The sequence below is a fragment of the Haliotis cracherodii genome, unplaced genomic scaffold, assembly GCF_022045235.1.
Source record: "Haliotis cracherodii isolate W230 unplaced genomic scaffold, xgHalCrac1.p SCAF_7, whole genome shotgun sequence".
NCBI lineage: Eukaryota > Metazoa > Mollusca > Gastropoda > Lepetellida > Haliotidae > Haliotis > Haliotis cracherodii.
In genome coordinates, this window is record NW_027266330.1 from 6,543,969 (window position 1) to 6,556,713 (window position 12,745).

At 37.6% G+C, this 12,745-nt stretch overlaps 1 protein-coding gene across 6 annotated transcripts in view; it reads right to left on the reverse strand.

Annotated features, from left to right (window-relative positions):
- The window catches only part of LOC139448072 (uncharacterized), a 37,648-nt gene that overhangs the window by 20,603 nt on the left and 4,300 nt on the right, over positions 1 to 12,745 (reverse strand). The window contains exon 1 of one of the 6 annotated variants that reach the window (XM_071229582.1): positions 2,983 to 3,016. The exons of 2 other annotated variants lie outside the window; for them this stretch is intronic. Coding sequence is in view for 1 of the 4 variants with exons in the window: in XM_071229579.1 (XP_071085680.1) it covers positions 2,922 to 2,936 (15 nt within the window). In the remaining 3 variants the exon portion in view is untranslated. Of the gene's footprint in view, positions 1 to 2,921; positions 3,017 to 12,745 lie in introns of those variants that run through there. 3 more of the 6 variants (XM_071229583.1, XM_071229579.1, XM_071229581.1) reach the window with 3 other exon arrangements.

A 12,745-nucleotide genomic window follows, 5' to 3' on the forward strand; every position in this document is an offset into this window, starting at 1 on the left:
GAAAGGTATAGGAGCAATACAAAATTTAGCCACTGGGCTAAGGTATCTAAAGATGTGGCCAAGGATTGGTTTAAGAAAACAGGCGATGTGGCAAATATACTTACCGGCACCGTGTTATATACCGCGGAAGAAGTTTGATATTTTTACAACGAATGAAGTTCATCAGGCTGACCTCTTGTTTCTTCCCCATGATGAGGTAAGATGCAAAACGTATAAATACACTTTAACCGAAGTGGATGTGGCTAGCCGCTACAAGGAGGCTGAGCCATTAACCTGGAAAGATTCAACAGAAGTAGCTAATACTTCTACTTACTTACTTTGGAGATTTAACGTGCGCTTTCCGACTGAAGCGTATTTCGCAAACGGGCCCGGCCAGGCCATTTAATGTGTTTCCGAAAGGGGCGAAAGTGGTCTGTGCAACCCAACAGGGGGCTTAAGGGGTTGCTTATATAGAATTTGGGAATTTTGAGATTTGGAATAGATGCCGATGGGGTTGGGGAGGAGAACTAAGGGAGCTGGGCATGGTGGATGTTTGTTTGTTTATGTGATTTTGATTTGGTAGGTTATTGTGTTTTTAGATGCGTTTTATTAGTTCCGTTTTGATTAAGAATACGCCTAAGGTCTTGAAGTTTTCTAGTTTATTTTGTGGGTTTAGTATTGCTTCTAGAGTGAGAGCCTTGTTTAGATTGAGGGTGGTTTGTAATGCGGTTCGATGTGCTAGGTAGTGTGTGCAGTGGATGAGTGCGTGTTCTGGGGTTTCTTGTTGTTTGTTGTGTGGGCAGTTACCTGTAGTGTGTTTTTTTATTTTTTTTAGGTGGTTATTTAGGTTGGTGTGTCCTGTTTGGAGTTTAGTGATTACTCTGTCGATTTTTTTGGATGGATGGAGAAGTTTTGGTTTGGTTAGTGGTTTGCTGAGCACTCTTTTGATTTGGCTATTTGAGTTTAGATATAGGTTATGCCATTTTTTGTAATTTTTTGCTTGTTTACACTTTTAATTTCTGATTTTGAGATGGGTAAGTTTAAGCTTATTTCTGGGATTTTGAGGGATAGTTTAGCTGCTTTATCGGCGTTTTAATTACCGTATATTCCTACGTGGGCGGGTATCCACAAGAAGGTTATTTGTTTTCCTGTCTTAGTTAGGTCGTTGGAGCTTTTAAGTATTTGATTTATTCATTTAGGTCGGTTTTGGTATTTTTGTTTTGGAGGGCTTGTAGTCCACTTAGGGAGTCGGTAAGTATTAGGATTTGTTTTGTGGTTTTTGGATTCTTGATTATGGAGGGCTGAGGCCATGCCCATTAGTTCTGCCGTGAATATTGATTGGTTGTTTGGGAGTCGGAAGGATTGTGTGGTTTTAGTTGGTTGTGTGGTATGGACTCCGAAACCTGTGTGTTTGGAGGTCGGATCTGAGGATCCGTCCGTGTAAGGCTCCCCAGGCTCCCCAGTTAGAGCCAGTTAGGCATCTTAGGGTGTTTAGGTCTTTACTGCATTTAGTTGTTAGGTTTTGGATGTTAGCATCCCAGGTGAGATGTTCATGGAAAATAAGTCCTAAGAATTGGTTTGTTTTTTAAATTTGATTGTTTGATTGTTTAGCTGGAGGATTGGGGAGGCGGGTTTCATGTTTTTTTATGTTTGAATACCATTCCTGTTGTTTTTTCTGAGTTAAGGGAGAAGCCCCATTTGTCAGCCCATTGTTGTATTTTATCAAGAGATTTTTGGAGTATAATTTGGTCCATTTTCATGCTTTTAGTGCGGATCCAGATGGCTCCGTCATCCGCAAATTTTGATGTGTTTACTTTAGGGGATAGGCCTTCGAATAGATCGTTTATCATTATATTGAAGAGGGTGGGGCTGAGGATACTGCCCTGTGGAGTGCCATTTTCTAGGGGACATTGGTCCGATAGAGTTTGGTCTATACCCACGGTTATTTTACGATTGTTTAGGAAGTCCTGGATGTAGTTTATTATCTGACCTTTGAGTCCTATTTTTTGAAGTTTTTGTATTAGCCCATCGTGCCATACCATGTCGAAAGTGTTAGAAAAGTCTAAGAAGATGCCTGTGGTATATTGTTTATTTAGTTGTCCTGTCTTAATATCTTGTTCTAGTCGGGCGAGGTTATCTAGGGTTGAGCGGCCAGGAGTGAAACCGCTTTGATCTGGGTTTATGATGTTATGTTGCGGTAATGTTGTAATCTATTTTTAGCTATTGATTCCATTACTTTACATAAGTTTGAAGTTAGGGATATTGGTCTATATGAGTTAGCTTGATTAGCTGATTTATTAAGTTTAGGGATTGGTATGACTAGGGCCTGTTTCCAGGAAGTAGGAACCTGTCCGTTTAGGTAGATGAGATTGTATAGTTTGAGTAGTGCCTGGAGTAGTTTTAGGGGTCATTTTTAACTATTTGGTAAGAAGTTAGGTCTAATCCTAGGGCTGTGCCCTTTTTCCTGTTTTGCATGAGTAGCTAATGCACTGAGCCGCATATATAAACGCGGACCCCTGAATTGGCCAAAGCTATTTCAAGTAGATCCCGGTCGCGAGTTTATGGGATCAGTAACTAAACTGTTAACAAAGCACGATGTCATAATCAGGCAAGTAGCTAGGTTACCACTACAGCCAACTATTACGTAACCCATCACCCTGTACATCTGCCTCATTAAAAAGTGATTTATCAAACTACCACATGCTGATTTTGTTATCTTTTAATCTTCACTAATCCATAAACATGCCACCCCAATTATCTTTTGATCTCCACTAATCCATAAACATGGCACCCCAGTAACATTAAACAGAACCACCCGCTAACAAATTGGTATATACCTATGTACATAAACCCATCAACGGTTTTTAATTTAGCATCTGTTAACAGAAGGGTTTACCATATCAGTGTCATTCTCCAAACACATACGGTAATTATGTACTTACATCTAGGCCCATCATGTCCAGTCTCGCACAGTTTAACAGTGCACGCGACTAATTTAATTACCTGGCATCGTTCACTTCCTCTCACCTGGTGGGTGTCACAAAGTTTAACGCAGTACAAAATTATAGAGTCGCATTCTATGCAACCACACCGCGTAAATCTAGCTAAATTGCATAAAACCGTATCTAAACAATCTATATACATCAATACCGGTCTATGTGCAAATACCGCCCAGCCTACCACCATACAATGCAATCTGCAGCAATCTGCAGCAATCTGCAGCAATCTGCTTCTTCAACCGCACCTGCATGTATCCAGTCGCACACAGATTCCTATGCTATCTCGCAGTAGAGATGTATATCAACTGGGAGCTTTTTAGACACCTGTACTTCCATCTTAACGAATTCAACATCGAAATATTGAAGCTGCATGTGGATTTTGAACTACTAAAACGCTTCTACATCAGGGAAGAAGAAAAGAAGGAACGGTAAGTGCTAACACACCTTATTGCATCTTGCAATCTTATTTAACATAATAGCAAGAGTCCCGCCATTTGTGTGCTTTATAATGTGTATGATGATCAATGTTTAAACACGTTTTCTTTTCATTGCAGCCGAAGAAGCACTACGGGAGATTTTCTGCTGAGCCTTCAGCTACCAGTACACAAAATGGCGTGTAATCACACACCCCTCAAATTAAGTCACAACACCCCACAGCGTGAGTGAGTGAGTGAGTTGGGTTTTAACGCCGCTTTTAACAGTATTCCAGTTATATCACGACGTGTCAGCTTAATGTGGGAGGAAAACCCGAAGTGATGCAGGTCTCTGACGTTTACCACTTCGGTGAAACACACGAGCATGGGTATGGTGCTGACAAACCTAGAAACATATTTCAGGCGAACCGGGATTCGAACCCACAATGGTAGGTTACTGGCGTGCCCAAGGGACGCAACTCTGCACAGCGTTTTTTACCTTGGTAAAATAAATGAAATTAAACTTAGATTGATAACTTGCAAAGACCAATAATTGTGAAATGTTAAAACAAGTTTACATAAGAAATTAGCCTCTACTCCAACTTATCCTATACCCGACTCAATTTATTGTGATAACATGCTTTGAAGTAAAATATATGGACTTAAACACACATCGTCTCATACAAACACAAATAGTTGTTAAATGTTGAAACAAGTTTACCTTAGAAATTAGTCCCCTACTCCAATTTACTCGCCGACTCTGATTGGCAGACACAGCTAACTTATTGTGAATGTATTATACGCTTTAAAGTTCTCAATGTCAAGCTGAAACTGTATTTAAGAATCCTAACATGGTGCTGTCAGATCACAATTGTTTCCCATGGCCTTTCGATGTGTCATTTGAACAAGTTGAAAGGTCTTTCAAGAGATATTTGTCAGTAGTAACTGATGCTATTTCTGCCCTTACAATACAACAAATAAATCAGCCAATATTGAACTATTTTCTTGATATGTGGCAACATACTTCAGGCTGTACATTTTACAAATGGGTTAATATCTATGTCATCTTGTTCCTCCTAATGTCTGAGCAGTTGCTCGCTACAATTTCGGAACTTCTTTACAGCTACAGACAGAAAATACTAGAACAGTTTACTACTACAAATCAATATCCATGGGTTTTACTGAAAGTGTCGCAACAACTGAAAATCTTCAAATACCAGTATTTGGCTATAAATTTGACTATTGTTTCTGTCAAATTATCTATTCCTGCCTCAGGTAAGGATCTATTCAAAATCTTTATTCAGTACAGTACAGGCCACAGGCCCTTTGTACAAAATGTACGGCATATTGATGGCAACAGTCACAATGATAAAATACGTGTTTTTTCTTCTTTACTGTGATACAGATATTTAGCGATATTAATAATCAGCTTTGTGTTGGTTGTAGATAAAAGAATGTTAAACATATGGACATTTGGGTGTAAATAATATTTTGAAGGAATATAGAGGTGGCGTAGGTGAGCGTATGCAGGGCACACTAGCAGCAAATGAAACTCGTTTTCTATTAGGCCAACTTGACATAGTTTGCAAAATCTTTTTCGTGAGGGATATTAAGTTTTCTACCAGTTTCTATTTCCAGCCAGTGTGCGCTGCATCTAAACCTTGACATACATGATCGGAATTTACTCACAGTTACACAATACAAATATTCTTCACACTTCAACGTTAATTTAAAATGAGAATAGAAGGACATTTTGGAGCTATTACATAAACTTCTATGCCATATTTGTTGCAAATTATCTTTCAAACGTTGAAATAACATCGAAGTAAATACCTGTACGTTACCGGGTGATTGTGATAACCAAACATGACCGAATCCGAGAGAAAATAACGTTGTTCTAATATTAGTAACCCAATTCTTCTTTCATTGACTATCGTATAGATACATCATTTCCTAGCGCTTTTTAGGTAAGCGGATACCTGGCATACTTATTAAATGTAGCCAATATTTAAAACCTCTCATCATTGCATTGATATGTAAAGGTAATCTGCCACATTCACCCAATACAGCACTACTTGATGTACATTGTGTATCATTCAATAACCATTTACACTCATATCAATGAACTTTCTCAACTTCTTCCATATTATGGAATGCCCATATTTCTGACCCATGCAGTAACATAGGTGATATCTTGGAGTCAAACAATCTGAAAAGAAATTTTGGAGAATAAAGTTGTAAACAATTAATGCTTTTTAATAAGTTGATTAGTACCATTTTAGCTTGAACTGCTATGTTGGTTAAAGCTTGTGTCCCTGAAAGCCTGCTGCTAAAAAACAAACCTAAATATTTATATCCTTGTCTGACTTCCACAAGTTGTCCATTTAGATACCATTTTTCACTTTTTTTCAGCCGCCCACCTTTCTGAAAAACTACAATTTTAGTTTTTTCAATGTTAACTGACATACTCCAGTCCACACAAAATTTATCTAAAATAGATAGTTCCTTCTGTAGTCCTCCAACAGTGTCTGAAATTATAATCAAATCATCTGCAAAGAGCAATAATAAAACTTGTATAATATCAGGGTGTATCTGTACTCCGTATAGCTGCTCCTGTTCCATTGTGTGTACAATTTCATTTATGAATAATTGAAATAAGGAGGGGCTTAAAACGGTACCTTGTCTTACACCTAAATTACATTGAAATTGGTTTGACAACAGGTTGTTACTTCTGACACATGCCTTGACATTACCATAAATTGACTTTAACATTTTGGACATCTTCGTGCTGACATCGTGCTTTCCAAATACTTTCCATAAATAAGAATGACAAACAGAGTCAAACGCCTTTGAGAAGTCTATAAAGGCTACATATAACTTACGACCAGACATACCTAAATATCTTTGAATAATAGCATTTAAAATAAATAGATTGTCAATTGTCGAGTGTCCTCGCCTTAAACCCAGATTGACATTCTGATATTTTGTCATACATATCTGCCCAATAAACTAATCTATTATTTAATATACTTTGGAACACTTTAGACAAAATACTCAATAATCTTATAACTCTATAGTTATCTTTGATTAATCTTGAGCCTTTTTAATGTAATGGGATAATAACACCTGTATCCCAATCTTTTGGAGAAACACCACTATCAAAGATACAATTGAAAATTATCTCAACATGAGGGACAATGTTAGGTTGTGCAAACTCCAGGTATTCTGGGAGAATATTGTCCATACCAGGTGATTTAGAGTTTTTGAGAGAATTGATATTGTCAATAAAATTTCATCTTTTGTGATTGGTCCATCCAGGATGTCGCGGGGGAGATTTCCTCGCTTTCTATTATTAGTGGTTCAACTTCGTCGTTTAAGAAATCACTATCTTCTTCAATGGCAGATAGATTAAATAAATGTTCAAAGTATTCCATCCATTCTTTTGAATCTATGGGATTATAGTTACTTTTCGTATTCTTCCAGAATGACTTTGAATCAGTAGTTTGCTCCAGTGTGCCACGTTTACTGGTCATGTAATCCCCTTGTTTTTTTCTACAAATAGTCTTATATTTATTCCTAATTTGATGGTAGTTCAGCAAGTCTTCATTGTCTTTAGTTTTTCTAAATTTGTTAAGTGCACGACAGCGTTCGTGTTTCATTAACAGACAGTCATCATCATGCCACGGGTTTCTTGTTTTACAAATATGTTGATGATTGTTATTATTATTCCACGTTTTTTTAACATACATGCTGCTGAAAGAATTGCCTCTGTAAACGTTGATACACTCTTGTCTATGTCAGTAAGAGCTTCCAAGCTCGCTTTTTCCAGATTCGTTGCAATTTCGGGCGATTCCATATTATGCATGAACTGTTCCTGCTTGTTATCCACCCAGGTGTATCGAACACGACGGTCTGTTGATTGCGTTTCCGCGGAGCATTTTACCACAGGCGTTGTCATAGTTACAGGTAGATGTAGTGAGTCACATCGAGGCACAACCTCAAAATTACATATATGATAAAAGAAGTCAGATGAGCATACAACATAATCTATGGTACTACTATCATTAGGGCTGACATAAGTGTACCCTCCTATTTGGTTATCCGCACCTAGTCTACCATTCACTATGTGAATATCTGATACTAAGCACAACTCAAGTAGGCTTGTTCCATACATGTTGACTACTTTATTGCAGGAATATCTTGGTTGGCAGAACCTTGGAAAATAATCTGTGTAACACCAATTATTATCAAGGAATGGGAAAATATCATTTTCTAAATAATCTACTTTTTCGCCTGTTCTTGCATTAAGGTCTCCCATCAAAACAATAGGAATATTTGGATATTGACGAAACAGTTCCAGAATATCATTTTGAAGTACTTCAATACCATTCTTGTTTTCCTTATTTTCATACCAGCTGGAACGTTCAGGATGTACATATGAAAAGACATACAGGATATCATCTGTCAAATTTAGCATTTCTTTTGAGAAAGCAATGCATATGCTATGTTCAAAAGTAACAATATTAATGACAAAATCAGTCAAAGAATTTCTTACTAAAACGATAATTCCACCTGATAAACGCCCATGTTTAGAAAGTCTGGTTGCAGGCACTCTATATAACTGAAAATCAGAAAATATAGCACTGAAGTCTTTTTCTGTAGTCCATGTTTCAAACAAAGCTGTAATGTCAAAACTGGTAACAAAGGATAAAAAATCATCAACACGTTTTTTATTTTCAAGTCCGTCGACATTCAATGAAAGGAATGACACTTTGTATTGTCTATCACAACTCTCGGGGCCCTGGCCACGCCGCTATTTCCAAGTTCTTCCTTTAGAATTCGATCGTAGCGACCGCTGGTTAGTGTCTGTGTTGATTCCTCTGCCTATGGATCCTGGGCCCCTGCGCCTCTACCCCTAGTCTGATTTGGAGTTTTGTTGGTGGGATCGGTTGTGTGGACTGGGAACGAATTGGACTCAGCCTTGTCCTCGTTGTCCACAATGAATAGCCTACCTCCCTTGTAGTATCCGCGCTTGTTCTCCTCTCTCAAACGTTTCAGTTTGTCACGTTGATTTCTTGTCAGATCATTTGCAAGCCCGATATTAGATGTTTTGAGGTCACCTCGCATCTTTAGAACTCTAATTTTCATGTCATTACAGACAAATCGGACAATTACTGGTCGTGTTTTACCGCTTACTCGTACCCCGAGACGGTGTGATCGGACAATATCAGTTGCAAGTATCTGTTCATCCCTGTTAACAGAGTCCAATAGTTCCAATACACTTTGTTTACAATCTTCAGCTGTTTTATCCGTGACCTCTGACATGCCGTATATGATGACATTGTCCCGCCTACTATAGGCCTCTAGCCTATCAACGGCCTCCGTGACGCTGTCGAGACGCTCGTCCATCACGTGCATTTCGGAAATCTCCTCTTCTGTACTTGGCAGTCTGTCGTCTATCTCGTTGTAACGTGCTGTAAGGGATTCCAAATCAGATTTTATTTGCTTATTGTCTTCACGAACTTCTGTTAAAAATCTCAGTGATTCAGACACTTGGCTATTTATGTCTTCACTCATCACCTCCAGTGAATAGTATTTCTTTTCAATGGCTATCATCTGTGTTCGAACTTCACTCACTGTTGCACATATTTCTTTCTTGTTTTCCTCCATTTTGTTGAACAGTGCATCCTTCAAACCCATTATTTGTTCCTCCACCATCGGGCCTGGTTGCTTCTCAATATCACCAGCAAAGAGAAGTAGTCTTCTCAAGACAGTACTTATTACCAGGCAGACTGAAGGTGACAGATCACCATTTATAATAAAATAAAATACTTCATGGCCCTGTTATGTACGGTGCTGATAGCTGGAATGCGATGAGCTCCCCAGAGTCTATTGTTGCCCACACCATGGAGTCATACAGCTTGGTAAATGTTTTGTACTCCATCCCTCCTAGAATCTTGCTCTTTGATATGAGAAATCCCAGAGCACGACTTGCAGCACTTGCCACGGCATTTCCCATCCGAGTGTAGTCCACATGTTCTGTTACACGAAAATCGAAACATCAAGTCATTCATCCATGACCAGCGCGACGTGGGATCATATTCATCAACAACAATACCTTTCAGTGAAGCAGGCTGTTTAAATGTCCCAATTCGTGCTCTCCACGTCAAAATACCCACACCCATGCTGCCAGAAGATGTTCACACGGTGCTGATGACAAAATAGTCGTTGTTACCATCTTTTGAACGTTGCTATGACTAAAATGTATCGCGGCTCACAACAGGGCGTCTGTGTAGTGATTTATTTAAGTGCACACATATATCACAGATATACTGCTATGAAAGTTATTTACAAGTGATACACATAAGGACTGTAAGGTTGAGAATGTATTGATGTCAAATTCTTTATTCTGATCACAACATTTCGGAGTATATGCTTACTCCTTTCATTAGGTGAATATTCACAATTCTGCTCCAATTGCTTAGATCAATGCTCATATTGTCAACCATATTTGCCATTTTTATACCATATTCATGTGTATGATAATACATATTATTTCTAATAATGGCGTAATTTGGACACACAGATATAAAGTAACCCAATACTTGTCGTAACAGGCGACAATGCTTGTCTAAAGAGTTGACTAAAGCGATCAGATGGCGGTCAGGCTCGGTGACTTGGTTGATGCATGTCATTGATCCCAATTGTGTGGGTCGATGCTCATCATGTCAATCACTGGACTGTCTGGTCCAGATTTGATTGTTTACATATAGCCGGAATATTGCTTGAGTGCGGCATAAAACAACAAACCAAATCATAAGTGCGGGATGGGTCATTTGAAATTAGCAAGTTTTATGTGACCCTCAATCACTACAACCTGATCTGAGTCAGTGAAAATTTGCATCATGATAGTTTCAACTGTAGATACAGTTAATCTGTTTTTTTTGTACAGTTTCTGTTTATTAAATGTATATGTTGTTCAAATAAGCTTTGCCTCTTCACCAACACTATTCCTCTTTTGGAATAAATAGTGTCTAATAATTCAAACACAATTACTACTAATCATCCTAGTGAACACAACAAAGAAATGCACATCAAAAACTTCATTATTATTATTTCTGATCTCTGATAAAGTAGCAAAAAATGTTATCCAGAAAGATACATTTCCTTGGTCCCAAGAAGCATGTTACATAGTAAACTGACTTGATAAGTTGAATAGCAGTCAGAGTGGTTGTAAATGCACAACTGACTAAGCCGTCACTGCTTAATTAAGTAATTAACGGACAATTGCAAGCGCTAATACCCACCCGACACTAATTGCCCTGTTAATCCCTAGTCCACAATGAGTTGACATTGAGTTAATTTTGCTAATTAGCTGTTTTTAGAGTAGCAAGGTAATAAACATCAAAGGTGGGGCAGGCTTTGATCATGTGTTCTGTAGAAGAGATATTATGTTTATTTAGGATTAGCTACATCCCTTGATGCTACCAAGGCAGCCCTTGAGATTATCAGACAGTTTGGCTGGACACAAACTGATGTCTCCCTTGCAGCACACTATGTGTCAGACAAGGACTTTGAACACTCTGTGCAGATGCATATCAATGCATAAAGAACATTGGGTAGATTCAATAATGCCACACAAGTCAAAGTTGGGTTTCACTGTATTTAGAAACAGACAATGGACCCAAAACATTATAACAGTAATTATGATTAATTTAAATTTTGCCAGACCAATATTTTGGCAGATTTGCATGTTATTGTTAATCTTCATTAAGATAATTTTCAAAAAAGACAGGATAAAATTTTTAATGATAAAATATGATAATGAGTCATGAATATTTGAATTCAGATCAGAACAAACAGGGAGGGTCACCCCAAAATGTGAGAGTCTCTAGGGGAGGCTTTTGACAAAATGGACAATAAAATATAAAGTGCTTTGCATTTTCTTTTAGGGAGGGTAGTGTCAAAAATGAATGAGAACACACCGGTAATACATGACCAGCCCCTTTAATTTGATATACATAGTTTTTAGTTGATGGTTCAGGTTGTACTTTTCAGTTGAATTTCTTATCACTGTCTATGATGGACTACCAATTAACGGTAGATATTAAATATCCATAATAACATAGATAAATACCTCTACAGTCTCATCCTAATTTGTCAAAATTTGAATTTCAATATAGCTTCCATTAATGAAGTAATGAATTTGGAGAGAATATCTATTGTCTGAATTCTAATGTACTTTCTTTTGTATTTGGTGTGCTAGGGAAGCCTAGTGGGTAAAACAGTCTCTGAAACCCGGGTTCAATTCACCACATGGGTACGATGTGTGAAGCCCATAGCTGGAATATTGCTAACAAGCTGCATGAAACTATACCAACTCACTCGCTCATTATGTTGTATTTTGAGATCACTTACATGACATATGTTTTGATTATTATGAATAGTTCTGTTTTTATGTATAAGAGCCTATGTAACTTAGTTTTGCATTGTCCTGTTTACCTATCCTTACATTTTGATGTAATGCAAACATTCAAGCAAAATTCAGATGAACCTTGTGGCGCTTATGTTATTGTTTTAGAAGACCGGATACATTTTTGTATTTTCTGAACACTTTTCTGTTTGCAATGGCTTATTTACATGTTCAAACATTGGTTAAATATCAGTTGCAAGATAAATTGTCAATACCTCACTGTTCGAGAAAACAACTTTAAACATTTGTAAATATGTGTGTGTTTCATAATTTTTGACTGACAAGTTTCTAAAGATGTTATGAATTGTTTCAGGTACCTGGATTTCACAATCTGAAACCAGCTACATTTAAGAAGATCTTGCTCACACAATTCAGACAAGGGACTCGCGGGATGATGAACAATCCTCACGATAACAACCAACAGATTCACCTCAGAAAGTGATGATTCTGAATGATTTATGCCACATCAGTGTTATTGTAGGTGGTTTTATTATGACGCTAATGAAGTCTGAATGAATTTATGCCAAAGCACTTTGACTATGTCCAGGTTGTGTACACTGATCCTGACTGTAGAAATCTGAATGACTTTTGTGGTTTACTGCAGAAACATAATTGTCTTTAGATATTCTTCTTCAATGAAATTCTTCTGAGATTTGACTAATTTGTTTATTTAGAAAATGGCATTGAAGCGTTTGTTCTGTAAGGCCTTGCAAACACAACTGGTTACTTTATGCTAGCTCCTCTTCTTGCTTGATCAAATTTCATTGTGATATGTACCAATGAAATGACATATAATCAATAAATAAGATTTTTTTTCCAAAAACATTATTTGTTTTGCTTCATTAGCATAAAGAAATATAATACTGATCAGCCATAACATA